The sequence below is a fragment of the Eupeodes corollae genome, chromosome 2 (genome assembly GCF_945859685.1).
Source record: "Eupeodes corollae chromosome 2, idEupCoro1.1, whole genome shotgun sequence".
NCBI classification, from domain to species: domain Eukaryota; kingdom Metazoa; phylum Arthropoda; class Insecta; order Diptera; family Syrphidae; genus Eupeodes; species Eupeodes corollae.
Window position 1 is genome coordinate 111,858,503 of NC_079148.1, and position 21,614 is coordinate 111,880,116.

General features: G+C 29.0%; 1 protein-coding gene across 1 annotated transcript; it reads right to left on the reverse strand.

Moving 5' to 3' along the window:
- Positions 1 to 5,185: 5,185 nt before the first annotated feature.
- Positions 5,186 to 19,789, reverse strand: LOC129946681 (opsin, ultraviolet-sensitive). Its single transcript, XM_056056941.1, has 4 exons — positions 19,247 to 19,789; positions 15,784 to 15,975; positions 6,349 to 6,479; positions 5,186 to 6,188 (listed from the first exon to the last, which is right to left on the reverse strand). Exons 1-4 carry the CDS (start codon positions 19,612 to 19,614, stop codon positions 5,362 to 5,364), a joined length of 1,518 nt encoding a protein of 505 aa, XP_055912916.1. The 5' UTR covers positions 19,615 to 19,789; the 3' UTR covers positions 5,186 to 5,361.
- Between the last annotated feature and the right edge of the window lie 1,825 nt (positions 19,790 to 21,614).

A 21,614-nucleotide genomic window follows, 5' to 3' on the forward strand; every position in this document is an offset into this window, starting at 1 on the left:
CAGCTTGGAGTTTTTCATCAAAGCTTTATTTTTGAAAAGTTGTAGTTTCACTTTATCTTTTTTCTTTATATGTAATTAGTTTGAAAATTTTCTTATCAATTTATATGTTTTGAATCTCTATTTTTGAAAGTATTATTTTGTGACCCTATTATGAGGCCAGCATTTTCCGTTTTGGTTTTGTTTAGATTTCATCCTTACAATTGTCCCGAAATATTAGTGCCTAACTCGTTTTTTAATCATTACCTCAAATAAAACGTACAAACTAACAACTATTCCAAAAACAACCTCCACCAAAGTTCAAACGTGCTTTGCCATTTCTTAAATATTTTGTTATTCCCCTTTTTTATATTACATAGAATCCAGTAGTCTAACGAGAAACAGTGCGATCTTCATTGGTACTGTTTAAATTAAATATAATAAAAAATTCGTTCTCCGTGATTCTCATCGAAATCAACCACAAAATCGATTGTGAATAAATCAATTTTCTATGCTTCTTTACGGTGAGTAGAGATCGAGATTCATGAGAAAATGTGTCCGCGAAAATGTTATACGATAAACCATATGTATATCTTTGTTGTTTAACTAGATTGATTAGATTCGATATAGCATTTTTAGTGGCTTATATTCTAGTGGAATGATTCATCAAATACATTTCATGAATGAGAGTATTTGTATAGTATATCTAGAAATAATATAAAAATAAAATTCAATTTTTCCACATACATTTTAAATAATTTTTATTTTTGATTTTTGTAACAACAAATATATATCTATATAATACATTTCCTCATCATATTAATATTTAAACTCTAATTTTATGACTAAGAAAATACATTATTTATTATTCTTCATTCTTTGTTTTTCTGTTCATATTGATATGATAGAAATTTTTTAATGTCTCTACTAAATCTATAATGCTTAGGTACGTGGTACTCTATGTAATATATACTTTATATAAATATATATTTTCAAATTTTTGTATCTATAATTGTACATTTTAAAATATTTTTTTGTTTACCCTTATATGCCTAAATTATTTCAGATTTCTTTTTTAAATACTTTTTTTTTAAGGTACAAGAATTTTCGAAGTACATTTTAGAAAAAATACTAAAAATGTGTAAAAATATGTTGTTTTGTTTTCATTTGTTTTGTTCTACTTTACCTGTATACCATTTGTTTACTTATTTTACACAATACAATGACTTACCTAATGTATCAATTATAGGTACAGTTACACACATACACACAATCACCTCCAAAACATTAGGACTTAAAAAAAATACCTTTATTACAAATAACGCATTCAGTTTGGAAAAGATTTGTTGTTTTTGTTTGGTTGTTTGTCAATAACATGAAATATATTTAGTAAAATTAAACATTTAAATTAAATTCATCAATGAGACTTTATATTTAATTCATTGCATACCAATTTCTTTTGAGAAACAATGCAGCAATTTTTTTTAAATCATATTCACTATCATATTTACTTATACTTATGAATTTCAATTGATAAAATAAAACATAATCTTACTTTAATCTTAAATTTATACCTATCCATTCATAGACCTGATTAAGTTTTTGTCAGTTTTCTTACTCATACAGAGATAAATATTTTTTATTAGTGGTTTGGACCGTATCACATACCGATTTCCGACTGCATTTTGTTATATGTAGTGTTTTTGTTTTGTATTGGTTAATTATTTATTTATCTAATTTAATATTCAAGATTATTTTGAAGACTTTTGTTTTAAAAATAATTTTAACAATACTTTAATACATCGTCAAAATATATGATCTGCACTTTTTATAAAAACAGGTATTTTACTTTTTAAAGTTCATTGATTAACAGTTGGGACAACATTGTTTCTGAAATAAAAAGATTTATTAGCATCTACTACGTATATTACATTTTATATAAAATAGATAAACACTTGTTCTTAAAATAAATGAGATTTTCAAAATAAGTTTTTCTGGGCAGACAAATATTTTCTAATGTACAAAATTTCATAAATGCATTTTTTTAAATCATTTTATATAATTTCTTGTATAATTTAAGTAATTTGTTTAATTAAAAAAGTACAAAATTTAGCTGAAAATAAATATTTATTAAGATTTTGAAATAACATTTCAAGCTTAATGGAAAAATAGTTCTAAAAGTGTTTTGAGATATAAGGAAAGCTTAAAATTATAAACTGAACAATTTAATTAATGTATTTCTTTTTTTATTTTTAAATTAAGGTAACACATTTCATCCAAGAATATATATGTAAATTCCAAGTTTTTAATTATTTAATCGGATTCAAATATCTGAATTCAATTGTATTTAACTTTTGGCTCAAATAATGCGGTTACAAAATTTCTAAAGCAACCAATAATTTATTATTATTAGACTACATTTAGATTTCTTAATATATTTTACAATCCATCGAGCTTAAAATGTTGGTAGCCCAAATTTGTAACCTTTTAGTCCAATTGAAGGAAATGATAAAAATAAATGATTTTGCATTATTCTAAATTAATGCATACACAATTAAATATCATATTGCTGTTTAAGTTGCAAAAAAAATAACTACACAAATTTGCATAATATAAAAATAATATTTCAATTTTTTAAAACAAACATTATTTTTTTCTGATTGATTGAGATTTAAAGAGCTAAAATTTGATATAAATAATACTAAATATAATATTGGTACAAAATAATCCTTTTTAAAAAAAAATCTTAGTGAACCTAAAAAATAGAATCGTCCAGTCTCCTATGATTACGGTGACCATATTTTCCGAGACAAAATAATGAACAGTACCCAAAAATTGAAAAATGTTGACCAGTTTTAAAGATTTTTTTTACTTCATTGAGTAATAGTAAATAAATATATTATAATATAAATGAATTAATAAATAGAGTATAATAAGCTATATTTATAAAATAAACAAAAAGGGAACTTTTATCGATAATAAACAAAACAAACATAAAAATAACACAGATTCTTTCAGTCTCTAACTTATTAACAAAAACAAAAAACCTTAAACTCTTTTATATCATATTTGCTAGTCAAACAACTTTGACATCGAATTACAATATATTAATATTGTTAAAAAAGTACTTTTTTTTATTATTTCTGGCTTTCCTTTTAAATAATTCTAAAATTTGATGCAATTTAATTTATAATTGCATTTGCAAATTAAAATAGACCTGATTTTTTTAATTTGAATATTGTTTTTTTTTTCGTTTGTCCAAACATTGTTTAAAAATGAGAAAATTCTTAGACCCAGGAAGGCATAAGCAAATCTCTACGATTTTTGAAATGTTTTCATACTGTATCATTTTTTATTGAAAATTTCGACACACCTATCTCCAGCACTTATTTGGCTCTCCGTCCATTCAACAATTTTTTCTCAAGAAACATAACTTTTTGCACATGAAAACTTGTCGAAAACATCAGTGTCATTAAATGAAATATTGCTTCTCATCTTCATAATATACATTTAACTTCACTACACTTTGTCCCAGGAAAGAGTGTAATCCTTGCTCTTCATTTATTTTTGGAGTGAAGGACTTTTCAAAAATGCCATAATTCTAACAGTCGGAGTGCACTCTCAAAATTACTTTTGCAAAATACCATAGCTAGTCCAAATTCACATTTACTGAAAGTTATTTTTACCATTTTTATCATGGTCAGTAAAACTCAATGGTAAAATTCATTCCAGTGGTGAAAATCATATTGTGCGCAAGTGTAAGAGTATAGCACTATTCACATGAGCACGACCAACGAATGAACGAATATTTGTCGATTTTGACATTTCTTTCACATGAGAGTTTTTAATTCGTCACGAAAGAAGTTTGACAAGGGACCACAGCCAAACCCCATTCACCACCGAAACCAAAACCCGGATGATTTTTTTAGGTTAAGTACGCACGATTATTGTATTCGTTGCGAGTGTATATAATGTGGAACGCGAATAAAGTTTGATAGTTCGTATCAACTACAATTTTTTTCGCGACGAATAAATTTGTTTTCTTAAATTTATTAATATATGATATTGAAAAGTAAAAGTATGTATCATAAATTAAATAGAAACTACATATATTGCTATCGTTTTGTTAAGAATTTGTTTGAAAATATGTCTTCAATCGTATATAAACTGACATTTTGTAATTCATTCGTCGTTCGTTGGTCCCGCTCATATACTACTTTACTACTTATAAGTTTAACTTCCCCCGTATGTAAGGATGTATCATATGATCTGATTTTTGTAATTGGGAGAGTAGGAAGTGTTCCGAAAAAGAAAGACTACGAATTATAATGTTAGAGAAGAGTACAACATTTAATGGTTTTCATGCTAAGGCTTTTCTTAAAGAAAAAAATCATAAAACCATGAAAAATAATGAGCAATTTCTAAACTAATGAACATTTTTATGTTCTCCGACACAGAATAATTCAAAATGAACATTTACTTCAAATAATGAACTGTTCATTATAATTATGAACGGATGGTCACCTTACCTATTTTTACCATAAAAACTTCAGGATTTGTGTAGTATATGGAGCCGCGTTAAATCAGATAATTTATTATATATTTTTATATTATAATATCAAGTTTAAAGGCTTTATTTTATTAATAATTCACCCTTCAAATTGAATTGAAGATGAAAATTAAAAATACAGTCCTTCTCATTATCATCGTATTGTTCATTTCCAATTACATAATTGTTAGTTCCAAGAAACTTAAAGGTCATTTTTAAGGCTTAACAATAAAAAAATTACAAAATTCAAAACATTTTCACCTACAAAATAAACTGAGTCACAATATATCCTATATCCTTAATTTAACCTAAATAAACACGTTGTGATTTGCAAACAAAACCATATTAAAGTTATCATAATATCATAATGACTAGTTATTTTATTTTCGATACACGTGATACAAACTACAATTAATAGAGTTTTCAAGCCATCTACCTACACATCACAAAACACGAAAAATATTTATCACAAAGCAAAACATCAAAAATATTATATTCACTAAATTTAACTTAAGTCACAAAACTTAAAACAACATTTAAAACAAAAAGAAATTAACTTAGTTTTGATTACCTACTATCTCTTATATAGTTATCTAATACTTTTTGGTATAAAATATCTCTTGGCATTTCTTTGAGAATATTAAATATTCATTTAATTTATATAAAAAGAGATGTGGGTAATTGTTGCAGTTTTACTACATAAAATCAAATAAAACCCTTATTTTTCTATTTATTTCTTTTTCTCGTAAATCAATATTATATATTTGTAGATACATATACAACAATTTCCATGTTTTTGTATTTTTTTTAAATTCGTCAATAATTATTTTCCATACTTAAACATTTAAGGAGCAATGCTGTTCGTAATCATCCTCTGCAGAATTCTCACTGATTTTCTTTAAACTATTGCTATTATTAATGTTTAATTCAACATCCCTTATCATACGACGTCGTCTTGTGGTGGAACATCTTGTTGGAAACGACGAACGATACGTCGATGACCTTCGAATATAACGCTCGCCAAGGAACATCCTTCGGAATTCCATGCGAAACCTTGGGTGCGTTATAGCATAGATATACGGATCAATGCATGCTGAAGTCTTGCAGAAAATAGCCGGTATCATAGAGCCCAGGGGAGTAATTAAATTTTCGTTGCCGCTTATCCCGAGTAGAGCGACCACCGAATACGGCGTCCATGCAACAAACCAAAGACCAATCACTCCAATCACAATTCCAGTTAATTTAATCTCCGTTTTGTTGCAATCCTTGCTAGATTGAATTCCTGACGAATTGGAGACAACTCTTAGAATATAGAAGTAACAATACGAAATAATGCTAAACGGTATACACCAGGCTCCAACAAAGAAGACAAACATAAATATGCGCGCCGGTATTGACTTGGATAAGTAATCAAAACTGCAAGTAGTGAGATATCCTTCGGGTACGTATGTACTTAGACCGATGTCTAGCGACGGTATCACAGCAAAAGAGAAGCTATAAAGCCAAATGAAGCAAACTAGCAGACGTGAACGCAGTTTCGTGGATGACCGATAGGGATCCAGCGGATATACGACAACATTGTAACGGTCTACAGCAATGGCGGTGAGTGTTATAATGGATACAGTTCCAGTGAGCCCTCCAAAGAAACCATAGAGACGACAGCCTGCAACGAAGTACACAAAAAAAGTAAACAAAAATAAATAAATAGGTATTCCAGAAGATAAATTTGATGAAGCTTCTCAAATCGTAGGAGTCGAGTTTGTTTTGTGTACATACGTACAAATTTATAGTACTGAGAAGAAAAGCTGTAGCTTATAACTTACCCAAGTCGCCAAGAGCAGGTCCCAATTTAAAGCTATTGTATATGGCGATGGGGCATTTGGCCAACATGAGGAAGTCACTTACTGCCAGATTTATCACCAGCGTGTTGGCATGAGTTCGCAGGGATTTGCATCTGAAATTTAAAATTTATTACATTTTGTTATGTTGTGAAGATCTATTTTTATTCAAAATAGTTAAAGTAGCAGAAGAATTGAAAAAAAAAACTTTAACACTGGTTCAATTTAAAATATTATTAAAAACATAATTTTTCAGCTTCAGATGGAATTCGCGTATACAACAAACAAATGTCTGGAGTGATTTTTCAAAGATACCAATTTCAATTTATCAGTGAGAGTTGGATTTTCTAATCCACTCTCACGGAAATAAAATGTAAAAGTAGAAATTACTGTATACACACTGCCACCGTCTTGAGCAAAATGTATTTATAAAACAGCAATTTAAGATAGTTAATGAGTTCATTTACCTAAGTAAAACAATTTAAAATCAATTTATTGATAAAGAAGCCCCAAAGAGATTTTCCTCAGGAAACCGCTTCTCAAATTCTTGCCCTATTGTTATCTCATGAACCTCAAATTAGGAGTTCTCGTTTGCGTTTGACGAGGGTTACCTGATAAGCTGACAAGTATTATTCACATACTTTGTTCCCTCTAAAAAATAATAACTTCCCATTTTGTCCGCGATTTGTCTCGCTTAAAATTGTTTAGGTTTTTCTGTTGGGTTAAAAAAGTTGTTAATTGAATTATTCATAAAAATTTCAAAACTACAAACAATATTTTTCATGTAAATAAACATTTTAGTTTGAAACCCTAGTTTTGTTAAATAGATTTTTAGACGAAAACAAATGTTTACCAATTTTAGTAGAATTTCTTAAATTTTTACAAAATGGATGAATGAAATTAATTTGAGAGATATCAAGAACCGAACATCAATTTTTACCAAATTTGCATACTATTTCTTGTAGATTTTATTTTTTTATGAAAAAACGGACTGCATTTCAAATTTTTTTTTTTGTGAAATAAAAAAAGTTTAAAGACAATATTTTAAATTTTTGAAAAGCTCTTTGAGTCGAAAGTAAATTTTTACTAAGTTTTAGTATTGTTTTTGTTAGGTTTTTATTTTTTGTAAAAAAGCTGTCAATTAGATTTCTCCCAATTTTACTGAATGTTAACAACAATATTTTTTAAAAGATAAAAGTAGTTTAAAAAGTTTTGAAAAGATATTTGAGTCGAAAATCAATTTTTACCAACTTTAATTTCTTGTTTAGGTTTGTATTTTTTGTCTTAAAACTGTCAATTCGATTTTTTCTCAAAATTTTTCAGAATGTCGAAAACAATATTTCTTATAAGTTAAAATAAATGAAAAGCCATAATATCAAATTTTTGAAAAGATATTTGAGTCTTTGTTTTGGAGATAAAATCATTTTGTATTCCGAAAATTTTCGAGGTGACAATTTTTTTTTTCAACCGTTAATTAGATTTTTTTCAAAAAATATACTTGTTTGGTATCACGTTACAATATATTAAATAAGATTTAATTTAAGTCTCTAGCGTTTTTGGTTCATTTGATATTTAAGGTTAACCAAAATGTTCACCTTTTTTTTAAACTGCTATGGTAAAAAACACCTTCGCAAATTTTTTGAGAGCCCTTTCTCCATCTTTCTGTCTTATCATCTGTATAACAAAATTTATTTGAAGTCGATATCTTTTCTGGTTCTTGAGCTATGGACTAGGAAAAAAACGTCGCGAACTTACGGAAGTTCGTTCACACGCAAGCACACACTTCCTCTTAAAATCATTTATTTCGATTCTAGGGACCTTGAAACGTCGAGAAATGTCAAAATTTTCAAATTGACAAATCGGACCCATTACAATAACTTGCTATGGGAAGTTAATAAGAATAAAAGAGAAGTGTATTTTTTTTTTGATAAAAGAACGAACAAATATATACAACCTCGAATTCTTTGGAATTGTGTCTCATCACGTGTGTGAATCGTAAAGTTATTTTATTAAATAAAAAAGTTAATAATTTATTACATAACAGAATCAATATCTAGGGCATAACAGTCTATGCATTTTTGATAGAAATAAAGAAGTTCTAGGGAACTTGATTGTAACACAAAACACAAAAAATCAAAATTTAATTCAGAAGTTTATATACTTAGATAAGAAATCATTGAAAGGGATACAAATCTGCAATACTTAAAATGAACAATCACCAGAATAAATTTGTTAGGATTTTTTTTCTTTTTTTTTAAAGCAAACCAAATTACAAAATTTAAGATACTTTTGTATTTCATTTCTTGACCAGCAGTCATTAGGTATCAAGATTCAAGAGATTTAAAAAAGAATATTTCACACACGTGGGTTGATTTATATTTGCGAACAAACATTTGAAAAATGCCTATAGAGCATTCTAAAAAGTAAATAGAAATAAAATGCACGAATTGGTCGGAAGTACCTGCTGCTTTTGGTTGAATAAACAAGGAGTGATTGCGAGAAAATGACAACAACAATGGTTTCCTGCTAAGGGTTCCTTTGTTGTTTATTTGATCTGTTCGATTCATTAATTGCTCAAGGCATCTTCAAATATTAATGTATAAATATCGTGATTAAAGCTTTACACAAAATATATACGTACATACCAGCAGACACTATTCTTCAAAATGGATGTAGCAAAAGATTATTGTTAAGGAAAAACCTTTAAATCTGAGATTTTCTAACTTCAGTATAAAGGTGTCATAACGCCATATTTTTACTGTAGTTTTTTTAATTTTGTCTTTATTAGTTTTTAAATCGTAGATTTAATTTCCTACTTGTTAAAAAAACTACTTGTTGTTTCAGTTGTTATCGTTTTTCTTTGACTTTTGTTTTAAATTATTTTATCAAATTTTCATTCTGATTTCAAATCTTGTCAAGAATTGTTTAATATTGATTTTTTAAATAGTTTTTAATTTTGTTCATCTGTAATAGAAACAAATTTGTAAGTTTGTTTTTCTTAAAATGTTATATGTACTATGTATGTATGTTTAATTCTTATTTGTTCTGGAAAATAAAATCGTACAATTTCCCAAAATGTTGGTTTTTTGGAAATCTTTAAGCGGTGCAACAGTTAAAGGTATTCCAAAATTATTTGAAATATACTAATACTTAAAACTATAAACTTATTTATCTTAATACATACTACATTTATTTAGTTTTTGTAAGTTTTAAATAATCTTAAAATATACATACCTACATACATACATATCTACACAAATGAATGTGCCTAATATGTTTCAAAAATTACTGTAGCCTGGACCCTGAAAAAAGGCGACGTCATCTTGAAAGCAAAAACATTGCACAGCCGTCATTTCGGAATAAATCCTTGAAAAAAATATATAATTTTAAACGTTCACTGGTATGTATGTTCAATAAAGTCCCGTTTGTGTAATCTCGATTTGTTTTATATCATACAAAAATTAAAAATCAACCAAAAGCCTTTTTTCTAAGCTGGTTTAAGACCTTAATCAAAAACAGCAGGAAGTTTTGATATTCCTGAAAATTTGTCTCTAGCACTTCTTTGTTATTAATTTTTCAATTGCCTTAAATAAATCGACATTCCGACCAAATTTTAAGTTTGACTAATAACTAATTTGAAAAATTCATTATTTTCCTACTAAACCAATACTTGGCATTAGGGGGAAAATTAAATTAGATAAATAATACAGTTTAGTTACATCTGAGTCTATTTGAGTGAGATAATCGCTTACATAAAACAGAAATACTTTTCATGGCTCCACGCCAAAGATTTTCTTCCTTTGACTGTTTAAAGACCGATAACGATAGAAAGCCTGGATGACAAATGAAAATCAGTAAGACTTGTCTTGAATTTCAAATAGATACAAAGGAACAAAATAAAACGAAAAGAATAAAAGACCGAAGAGCTGAATCATGAATTCAATTTTAAAACTTAGTAGCATTCATTTCCAGGAAACTCGTATTCATTGTTATAAAATGAAAGCAATAAAGACTTTTCTTTTTTAAATCGGGTGTACCTATTGTGCCTTTTCATTCGTTTGAAATTATTCGAAGTATTATATCCGCAATGTACCTGCCTTTATTCAAACATAAGTATATTAAATTCTTACAAGGTTAATGAAAACATAAGACGGAGATCATTAAAAATAAAAATCATTGATGTTTACTGACCAGAGAAATTAAAGTAGTTATTTTAGTGTTGAATCAGGAAGTTCCGGTGAAATTCTATTGCGGTAACTAAGTTGTTTTAATTCTTTTCTGGGAATTCGAAATTTTATAAATTTTACGGTTGAAGTCAATTATCTTGATAAATTTTAGTTTTACCCGCTGAAGAATAATAAATATTATAGGAACTGGAAACTTTTGCTTTCAACTCTTAAGTTTGTTGTATAAATTGACACGACTTATTGAACTCTTTGAATGCAGATTAATGTTGCCGGAAAACTTTACAAACACATTGAGTTCATAAGTAAGAAGTTTTGTTACTTTATAACATTTATTTTTAGAAACAAAACAACAATTGGATGGAAAATTAAGATAAGCATGATTAAAATTGAATCAAAATCTACTAAGCTTGTGGAAATAAGTTACTATAAATGCATTATGAGTTGAGTGGTGATGACATTTTAGTTAACCTTTTTAATTTATGACTTAAAATAGTTCAGCTTTTCTTGTTATTGGATCGCATGTAACATTAATTGAAATAAAGTGGTACAACAGATCATAAAGAACCAGAATCTATTGATTTAGAATGAACACAGGCCCGGAGGCCTCGGGGCAATAAAGGAGTGGAGGCATCTTTTCCCCAAATTATTTTCAAAATAATATAAACAATTTTTTTCACTCGAGTTTTTCAATAAATAATTTCTTGTGCAGCCAAGTAGATTCCTTTAGTATTCGACAAAAACACATATAATATGTAAATATAAACGGAAAAAAGAATTATCTGAAATTAAATTTTAGGGTTAACGAAAGGAACCTTTCGAACTTTTTTCGCCGACAAATCGTTGATAATTTCGTTGAAATCCAGTTCTCGGAATAAATCGCTTTCAATGCTCAGGAGAGAGAGCTTCGATAGACGGTTTTGTCCCATCGTGCCTATTTTTAAAATTTTCATTTTTGAAAATGAACGCACTCGATTGCAATTTCTTACCATCAAAACCAAATACATTCTCAATGCAATTTCGAGGTTTGGGAATGTAGCTCTGAAATTAAGATTTTCGAGAATTTGGTAGTAAAATAGTTCCCGCTATTGATCTGTTCCATAGTCCTTTTTTTTTTTGTATGAGTCAATCAAAGACACAGATTGAACCAACTCATCACCAAGACTAGGTTCTAAATCATCCGGATGCAATTTCAATAACGTCTCTGCTGCAGCGGGCAAATTGTACATATTTATCAGTATGGGATATTTTGGAATTCACGAATGATGATTTCAATGATTCTAGTGCACGCATTGCCAATTCAAGAATCATTTTCAGGTCTTGCAACATCTTGTTTGTAGCGTTGAATCGCTTCAAGATCTCGTTTCAAAATGTTGCAAGCAAAGCGGTTTCGAGACCACTCCTCTTCTGTAGAAGGTGCGTTGGTTCATTCCTCACGATGTCTTTTTGCTCTTTATTGGAAGATATGCTGGTTAGAGCTTCTTCGACTAAGGCATTCGTAGCTTCAGCTAGACAAGGCCAACGAGTGTCGGTGTACTTTTTCAAGACTAAAAACTGGCCGCTTTTCTTCGCCGATAATTTCTCAATCAGAATTCGGTGCCGCTCTGTACTTTCTGTGAAAAACGTGTACGAATTCTACATGAAATCGAAGAATTGAACAGCCGATGGAGAAAAGTTGTTAGCAGCTGCCTTTCCCACTAAATTTAGAGAATGACTACAACAAGGTTGTATACGAACGCCGAGAAATGATTTTTCTCCAAAATAAGAGCCTGCATCCCCTTGTATTTGCCACTCATGTTTGCAGCAATGCTATATGATTTTGATATTTCACTGATTGCCTGATTGGAGTGAACAAATATAGATCAATAATTTCTGTTATTTAAGATTAATATAATTAAATAATCATGCATGTACACAGTTCTGTAGGCTGTGAGTAAAGGTACGCCACGGTTGCCCTCCCCCTCAATCTGGCACTAAATAAAAAATTCGAAAGGCTTATTTGAGAAAGCACTTTTTATAATTTGTTAATTCCTCATTATAAGATGCAGTATATGTACAAAAACGTTTGGGTGGTACACATTGATAAATGATTTCTTATGTATAAAATTGAAGATTACTCATGTGGGAAATGTCTTCAAGGAAGATGGTGCTACGTGTCGCATAAGCGACTGAACGACCATTTTATTTATCCAAACGACTATCAGGATCACACGGTGATTTAAAACCAATGCTATACAATCGTTCAAGAGCCAATAGAAGAAATTCGTGATGTTGTCGAAACCATATACAGCCTCAAATGTGCTAATTGGTCAAAGAGAATTTCATGCAACGGATACGGTGCTACCGTCGTTTTCCATTGTTGATGCTTTACCCTCAGAAATAAACATCCACTGATTTTTTTTATTTTTATATACAAATTAAATTTCTTTTTAAAAAAAATTAATTATAAAACAAGTTCTGTCAGATTCAGGTAACTGAATATCATTTATAACATAAAACTGAGCAAAATTCAATCATTCGTATGTATGTTTCTTATAAATTAAACTTATTGATACAAACAATGAGAACTTTAACTGCAGTGCAGTTATGAGATTATTTCTTATCTGTTCCTGCCACTAGACGAAATCATTAGAATTCTTATAGGGGCAGTCAACTCCATGAATTTTTCCAAACAGAGCACAACGATATGGGTATATTCAAAGACTTAGGAACAAAGACGGCATTCCTAAGTTTTTCAGCTACAACCCTTATTGACATTCCTTGAGGTGATATGGTTAAAAAATATTGTAGATATCTTTGACAAAAAACTTTTACATGGGTTCAAGAAGCAAACAAAAATAAATAACAGCTTTGCAAAGCATTTATGTAGTTAACAACCTTCTGAACAAGAGTTCTAAAAATAGCATAAGCTGATGCTGGATTGGGATTGGCGATGGAGACGCAGATGGAGAAGGATTGGAAGGGCAAAGAGACTGATGTGTTTATGTTTGCTATTAGTTCAATTTGAATATTACGGATAATCGATAGATACATCATTACAACAACTAACTAGAATGAACTACGATATGAAAGTCCTTAATTTCATGGAGTTCTTTTCTAATAGACTACAAAGAGCTAGGCAAAAAAAATCGATTCCATTGATTGAAAAATATATGAACTGTCAACTGAAACAGCAGGACATCCGAAAAAATCCGGATCTCGGATCAAATATCTGAATCATACGGATAGCAAAAATGATTTCCGAATAGTTAAATAAGACATTTTAGATCTACACACATTTCACATTTCTACAGGATAACTTTGCTTCGACCATCGTTTTATTTAAGTTTCAATAAAGGGCTAAACAGAGCACTTTAAGTAATCTTGTTGAAACAATAATTATTATTCTAAAGAGCTTAGGTTTTATGTAGTACAAGACCAGAAGAATAAATGTCTATTAGATAAAATCACTTTCCTTTAAAAAATCCATTACAAACTGTTTCTTGTTTTCTAAGTATTTCATTTCATGAAAGGACATTATAAAAAAGGGGTTGTATTAAATAAAATAACAAACTTTTGTTGGTTCCAGGAAATGAGGTAAGAAAAATGTGTTTGTTAAATTTTGTTTTGCTTTATACCAGCAAATGTAAAGGTATTTAGTTCTATTAAGTGTTACATGTTCTTAATTAAAAAGAACAGATTTAATGAATTTGTCATATTAGAATGGAATAATTTATTTCTGTTCAAATATAGAGTTTACAATTATTGTTTATAAATAGAATTTGTACTGCCAGATGCCAACTTATTTTTAACATGTTTAAATTTACAAACAAAGATTCTTTAAAAAGCTTTAATAAAAATAACGTATTTTTCCATTTTAAATTAAAAAATATTATACAAAAGTGATTTTAAATTATAAATGCTATGATATGAGATTTACATAAGGTAATTTACATAACAATGTTTACTAAAATGTTCATATATTGCTCAAATAAAAATGGATATTTATTGAATATATGCAATGCATTTAAGGAAAAATTATAAAATTTGTCAATCGACAAAAAAATCTTTTCTATATTTTATGGTTATATACTGGGCGAGGATTTTCCAGTTTTCTCCATTTAGGACACATATTGACTCTGCTTCATTTAATATTGTTTTTTGAAAGTATACAAATCTCATTTCTTTTAAAATGGGACACACAGGTAAAAAGTGATATAACGTTTCTTGCTCTTGCAGGTAACACAAGAAGCAAAATGTTCTCCGGTCGCTAAAGTAAGGTCTATAATTCAAATTGAGTAGCTTTCCTCTAACACGGAAAATATTTGAAATTTCAAACAAGCACAAATCAACAGTGAAATAATTTTTTTTTTTTTTCAAATTATACTCAAGTTTTGGTTATACGAGTAAATATCGACGCGATGACCCCTTGGGTTCCTCTATTAGATCTGATCGTATTCGAGCATCTATTTATTCAAGAATGTTTTTTAATTTTTCCTTTAGAGATCCATTAAAAAATCGAAAGATTCCAGAGATATCCCACACAACAAGAATATATCCTTCTATTTTTTAAACCAGCTAATATTTTTTGTATGCTGTGTTTTGCAAGTTTCTTTGGTAAACGGTTGTCATTAAATGAAAGAACTTTCATAACATACTCGAAGTGCATTCTTAAAGTAAAGATATATACAGGCAGTCCGGTTTCAATTTGTCATATTATTTTACTCAAAGTTTGTGTAGAAGGAGGTTTCATTAACATTGAAACAAATTAATTATTCAAAAAATCAAATGGGGTGGCGCAACAGTCCGTTGTGAACCAAGGCCTAATGACTTACAACTCTCAACCATTCCTGTGTGCGAGTAATGTTGTCAGGAATGGAGGGGACCTACAATTTTTATGCCGAATCCGAACGGCTAGTTTGAGAAAGCACTTTTTCATGACAAGAATATTACTCTTGAAGGATTTGTCAATTCCTCGCAAGAGGCAGTACCCACGAAAATTATTTTTTTTTTTTTTAAATTAAGGTGGCACAGGCAGGGATTGAACCCAAGACCCCTTGCATAACAGTCCAACGCACTAACCATCATGCCACGGGTACTACAAATTAAATTACAAATTAATTATTAGGTTTGTAAAAAGTGCAAACATTAAAGAGATAGGCCCTTAATATTGTTATATTTTAAATGCTTAATTGTTAAGAGATTATATTTTTGCCACTTCTAAATCACAAATATTTCTAAAGTTAACTTAACTTACCTGATGAACATGTATACAACTAATGCATTGCCAAAACATCCAATTGTTGTTATTATTATATAAATGACAGCCATAATATAATGAGATCTTGGGCTTGGAGGATCAAATGCTAACCAAAATGAGTTAATCCTTGCAATGTACTCTACATCGTATTCACCTTGAAAGTTTGCCAAAGCTGGATACTCAATGATTCTGTAATGTAAAGTATACGAAAGAATAGATAATTTGTAATTATATAAATATTAAGATTTTATTTCTTCAATAGAAAAAATATACCAACTATAAAAAGAAAAAATGCGGTAGAACGAAACGTGAATTTCAACGAAAGTCCAGAATGGGATTAAAGATAAATTCAGAAACTTCTTACAGTGATTGATTGATAGATTTATATAAAAGATACAATTGTTTTGTGTTTACCAAATGAATTATAAAATTTAACAGGATTTATACCTTTGACGTGTTTTGAAAATATAACCTTTTTATAGATTATTATTTTTCAAAATTGTATGGTTACTTACGACATATGTACATATGTATTTAAAATATTGGAGATTTTATTTCTTTTTATTTTATCAGGATAATTTAGCTGTTAAGCTTAATTAAGGTCAGATATACTTAAAAATGTTCTTTAATGAAAGGAGGCTAACAAAATTTAAATAACATAATGTGCATCTTAACCTTACGTTTACACATTTCAAGGGCTAAAGTGACAACTTTAGTTATCAAATTATTATAGAACACTGTTGTACACCAAGGTATGGTCTAACTATTTAATTTGGATGACTTCCTAAATATAAAAGCATTCCAAGATTTCAACAGTTTTCTAAAAATGCCATATTTGAGAGCTAAAACAAAATAGTTTATAGGGTTTTTGGTGCATTTCAAGAAGAAATGTAAGAAATTGTTTTGAAATTCAAAAATCCGGGAAAATGAGAGAGGATATGATATGAAGAATTGTAGGACTTTTTTGGCGTAGTTTCTTCGAACTCAATTTTCGGGAGTCTAATTTACTATCTTTGTTAGTCTGCTTACTCTTATTTTGATCTTAAAGGAGTCAACAAAACTTAAAAATGTTTTGTTTTTAAATTCAAGGAAATATGTGGATTTCAGTACCTACATATTTTCTCTTCAATATTAAATTAAAACAAATTAAGACAAACAAATAATTTGGGAAAAAACATTTGTGTGTCACTCACAAATTACACGAATCTCTTTTTACTTCAAATCTCAAGATATGCAAAGTTTTTTTATCAATAGATATGAAATGTCTATTTTGTTTTTCAATTGGCTATTAGTTTGACAAAAGAGCCATTTTTTGTGTTTTTGGGACCTTTATGTTATTGAAATTCGTGTTTAAGTCTCAGTTCTAGAGCATTCAAAGCAGTTTCACTTCAAAAGTATATTGATTTAATTTTTTAAGATATTTTTTATTCAACTGTAAATAAATTTTGAAAGAAACTTGCTGTTTTTTTTTTTAAAGTCTGTTTAAAATTTTCTTATTTCCTATATCTGCAAAAAAAGTTTTTCTTAAAAATTTGAATGTCATTTTATTTCTCAAAAATCTAGATGAACTATTTTTTTTTTTGGAAAATCATTTTGAATCTTAATTTTTGTCTTAAAAATATTTTTGGTGAGCACATCGAGTTTTGTAAGCAACATTAATAATTTTTGGTTTAAATAAACAAAAATGACATTTTTGATCATCAAAATTAATCATTGATTTGATCATTTGATCATCGACAAAAACTTGCACAAAAAATGAAGATTATTGAAATCGGTTCCTGAGAAAACTTTAAAACAAAATAAAGGTTTTTTGAGGGGCACCCTTTTGGAACAATACCAAAATATGTTTTTCTTGTTGAAGAAGCCAAATTAAGGATACAAAATTTAGAGAAAGTTTTTAAAAATTCACATATTTTAACACAAAAATTGTAAGGGGCTGCTGTTATTTTTGGTATTAATAAAATGAAAACAACGCTTTACGCTTATAGGCTTAATTTCAATCAACACAATTGTTTGGACTGAAGGGACCAGGACAGACAGACCGACGTAATCGGGGTACCCACTTTTTTCGACTTCTCTACCATTGTAATGTCATTTTGGATGAAAAAAAAATAATAATAAATTTGAAGCCTAGTTTTAGGAATTTAAAGGCAGCTTATAAAATTGACGATACCTTATTCAAGGTTTATTCTTAAGAACCTGAATATTTGCTCTTTTTCTTAAAAACAAATTTTATGATAATAATTAAAATCATGACTAAAGTTTTTTCAAATTCTAAATTGATGGAAAACAAAAATTGTAGGTGTTTTTGACAACAAACCACTTTTTGTGAATATCGTTAAATGACTAAAAAATTTGTAGTAAATCTTTGCTTATACTCATATGACCCCCTCCCTGGGCCGTTCATTGCTCAAAAGTTGATGAATTTGTGCTGTGTTTTTAGAATAGGGCTGAATATCCGATGTTCTTGGTCTAGTCTTCAGTTAAAAGTAGTCCTTTTTGCAACAAAGTTTAAGGAAGTAAAATAAAAACTTCGCTTTCATAAATACAAACTTAATAATTCAAAATGTAATGGGAGTCATGTCCTTTAACGCAATGCAATTAGTTTTTAATTGAAGGAAATTCCTATGGAAAAAAATCAACAAATTATCTCACAGGGGGGTCATGACCAATACGACCCCCTCCCTGGATCCGCCATTGATTATAGGTTTTTTGAATATGCCGAAAACAACTTCAGACACACCAATCTAAATTTGTATGCAGTTGCCTTAAAAGCAGAACAAATTTTATATTACAGCAATTGTAAAAAGAAAAGAAAGTATTTTATTTACTGATTTCATTCCATTGAGATTATCAAAGTATTTACCAAAACTTCCAAAGTAACAAATTTACAGTGGCTTCCACGGCTAAATCTGAGAGAGAAATTTAAGCACAGTCAAGTGACCCAAATGAAATCGGGAATATTTGCCATGAATTAGGACTTCCGGTTGTTCAGAAAAACTGATTTTCTGAAAGCCCAATCTAAACATATGAATGTTATTATCTGTAAAACAATCTCTATAGTTGATTTATTCTCTGCTCGTTTTGAGATATGAAGTACGAAAAAGAGTGTCCTGAAAGTACGAATATACGCACATTTTTCGATGACCATGCATTAATATAAAATATAATAATATGTCCAGAAATGTCATTACTTTTAATTCAAACAATCTTACCGACTACAATAACTTCCAATTGAATGTTAAAAAGAGATAACTTTTTTGTTATATCATTTTTCAACATCAAGGACATTCAAAAGAATAGTAGTTATCCATTTTAAAGACCTTATAATATGCACTTGTAACCAGTATTTTCTCTATGATCAAAATGATATAAATAATACTCTTATGTAAATGTATACATAATTTTTAAAAATATTATTTTAATTATAATTGTAATTAAGGTTTCTCTTCACACTTACCGCAGAGTTTGGTTAGTCATATTTAATGACATAAACAAGCCTTCAGTGGTGTTTGGTGTTGCTGCAGCAACAACTGATGCCACTGTGCCTGTCATTTCTTTCATTGTCGTCACTGTTGACAAGGACGCCCGAGTAGTCTCCATAGTAATTGTGATGTCAGTGATGGAATTTGAACCAGAACCAGGTCCAGAGACAATACTCGACGATAAAAATATATCAAATGGATGCAAACCAATGAGGTCCCGATGCTCCAAATGCAATTGTTCTGCAGGTGTCGATGATGTTGTCGTTGTTGATGTTGCTGTGGTTGTTTTTGTTGTTGTTGTTTTAGTAGAAGTTGTTGTTGTTGTACTCGCAAATTTGTCCATTTCAATTTCACTTTTTCATCCATTTGTGAATCAAGGTAATTTAAATCAATAATAGTTAGGAAAATTGTTGTTTTTGTACTCATTCAAGTGAGTTTTTTTAGATGATGTGTAATAGTGGGCAGCTCTGTGGGAAGCTCTATATATACCTTGTTTTTCTATTTAAGCTGAATCCTGAAGCGAAGGTGTATCTAGTTACGAGAGAAATGAGAACAAAAAAATAAAACGTTCATTAGCAAACACAAACTAATTGATTCAATTAAAGAATGAAATGGATGAGAGAATCAACAAGAGCAAAACATTTCGAGTAAAGGCTATAAGTTAAGTTCTAATGTACCTAATACCTTATTCAAAGAGGTGGCCAAGAGGCCATGGACCATGATTAATACATCACATTCCATCACAACAAGCTAATCTGGTTGAAAATAATTCCAATTCACTATACACGGTACTCACTTAATTTTAACAACTTCAAATTGAAGGAAAATCAATAGAATAGGCAGTGCAACAGTCTAATTTGTTGGGCTAAGATTGGCTTGTTCACTAAAATGTTCATACTTAAACTAAAAATAAATAATAAATTGGGTGGAGCAACAGTCCGTTGAGAACTAAGTCCTAGCGATTGACAACTCTCAACCATTGCTGTGTGCGAGTACTGTTGTGAAAGATAGAGGAGACCTATACAGTTTTAAGCCGAATCCAAGCAAGAGGTGGCATAAGCCGGGATCGAACCCAAGACCTCAGGCATGAGAGTCCAACGCACTAACCATCATGCCACTAGTAATTTTCAGACTTAACAAGAACAAAAAAATAAAAGAGGCTGATTGCGGCCCACATTAAAAACTTTCCATTGGTATAAACTAAAAACTTTCAAATTGTATTTTTTGTAACAAGTCAATTATTTTATTAAGAATAATCTGAAGAGTAGATTTGCTATCAAAAATGTAAGTTTAAGCTTTTTTCTCTGGAAATTTATTCCAGGACTTAAATCAATATATTTGTATAGGAAAACAATGTCTTTAAATATAATAAAACATTAACAACAATATTTCTACGCATGAAACAACGTGAAAGCCAGTATCTTCTTTTATTCTGAAGATGTTTAACCCAAAATATAATATTCAAAATGTTTGGTTTCAGGTTCATACTTTTCTCTCAATTGGTAATAAATTTACAAAATATTAGTGACAAAAGATAAAGTAAAAAAATTAGTGTTTAAGATAAAGAAAGTTTAAAATCAATAGCCTTTTTTTTGTACTCACTATACTGAAGTCGGAAATCAATTTTTACCAATTAAGTAATAATTTTTGTAGGTTTTTTTTTTTGAAAAAGAAGAAAAGCTGTCAATTCGATTGTTCTAAACGTATAACCAGAATGTTCAAAGGATATTCTTTGTTTCGAAAAATATGCTTTTATTAAATTTTCATTTAAAAAAATCGGACCGTTTACAATAACTTCCTATGTGATGTTAATAAACAAAAGGAAACCATTTTTATGTTTACATAAACATTTTAACTTTCAAAATTTGTATGTTTAAATAAAATGAAAAGAACAGGGTCTTCTAATTAAGGCTTAAACTTTCTAATTTTTACTGTGAATGTATAATTAAGCCATTGAACTATCCACGTTAAAATATAATGTTTAATTGCATACATATTATGTATATGTATATGAAATAAATAAATTAAAATTTATTATCAAAATTCCAATTTTTCGACGGAAAATTAAATACCGAATTTCTAGTGAAATAACAAGTTGCATTTCTCTCCTTAAAGAATTCAACTGTAATATTCCAATCCACCGTAATGCCTTAATCCAGTGTGTACTAAAATAGTTTTTAACTATGAAAGGATCAATAAAATACAATAGGTGTAGATAGAAACTCCACGGTTTCAGTTTTCGTATGTATTCGTATGTATTAATGTACATGTGTATTTTCTAATTTCTATGACACATGTGAAAAGGTAGAAAATATTGTATGAATGGGATTGTTCCAGAGATTT

Excerpts from the sequence above, each read along its gene's own strand:
- LOC129946681 (XM_056056941.1), bottom strand. The coding sequence starts at position 19,614 with ATGGACAAATTTGCGAGTACAACAACAACAACTTCTACTAAAACAACA. Across the intron at positions 6,480-15,783 it reads GTTGTATACATGTTCATCAG|ATGCAAATCCCTGCGAACTC; the intron begins GTAAGTTAAGTT and ends TTTAAATTTCAG. Across the intron at positions 6,189-6,348 it reads ACCTGCTCTTGGCGACTTGG|GCTGTCGTCTCTATGGTTTC; the intron begins GTAAGTTATAAG and ends ACTTCGTTGCAG.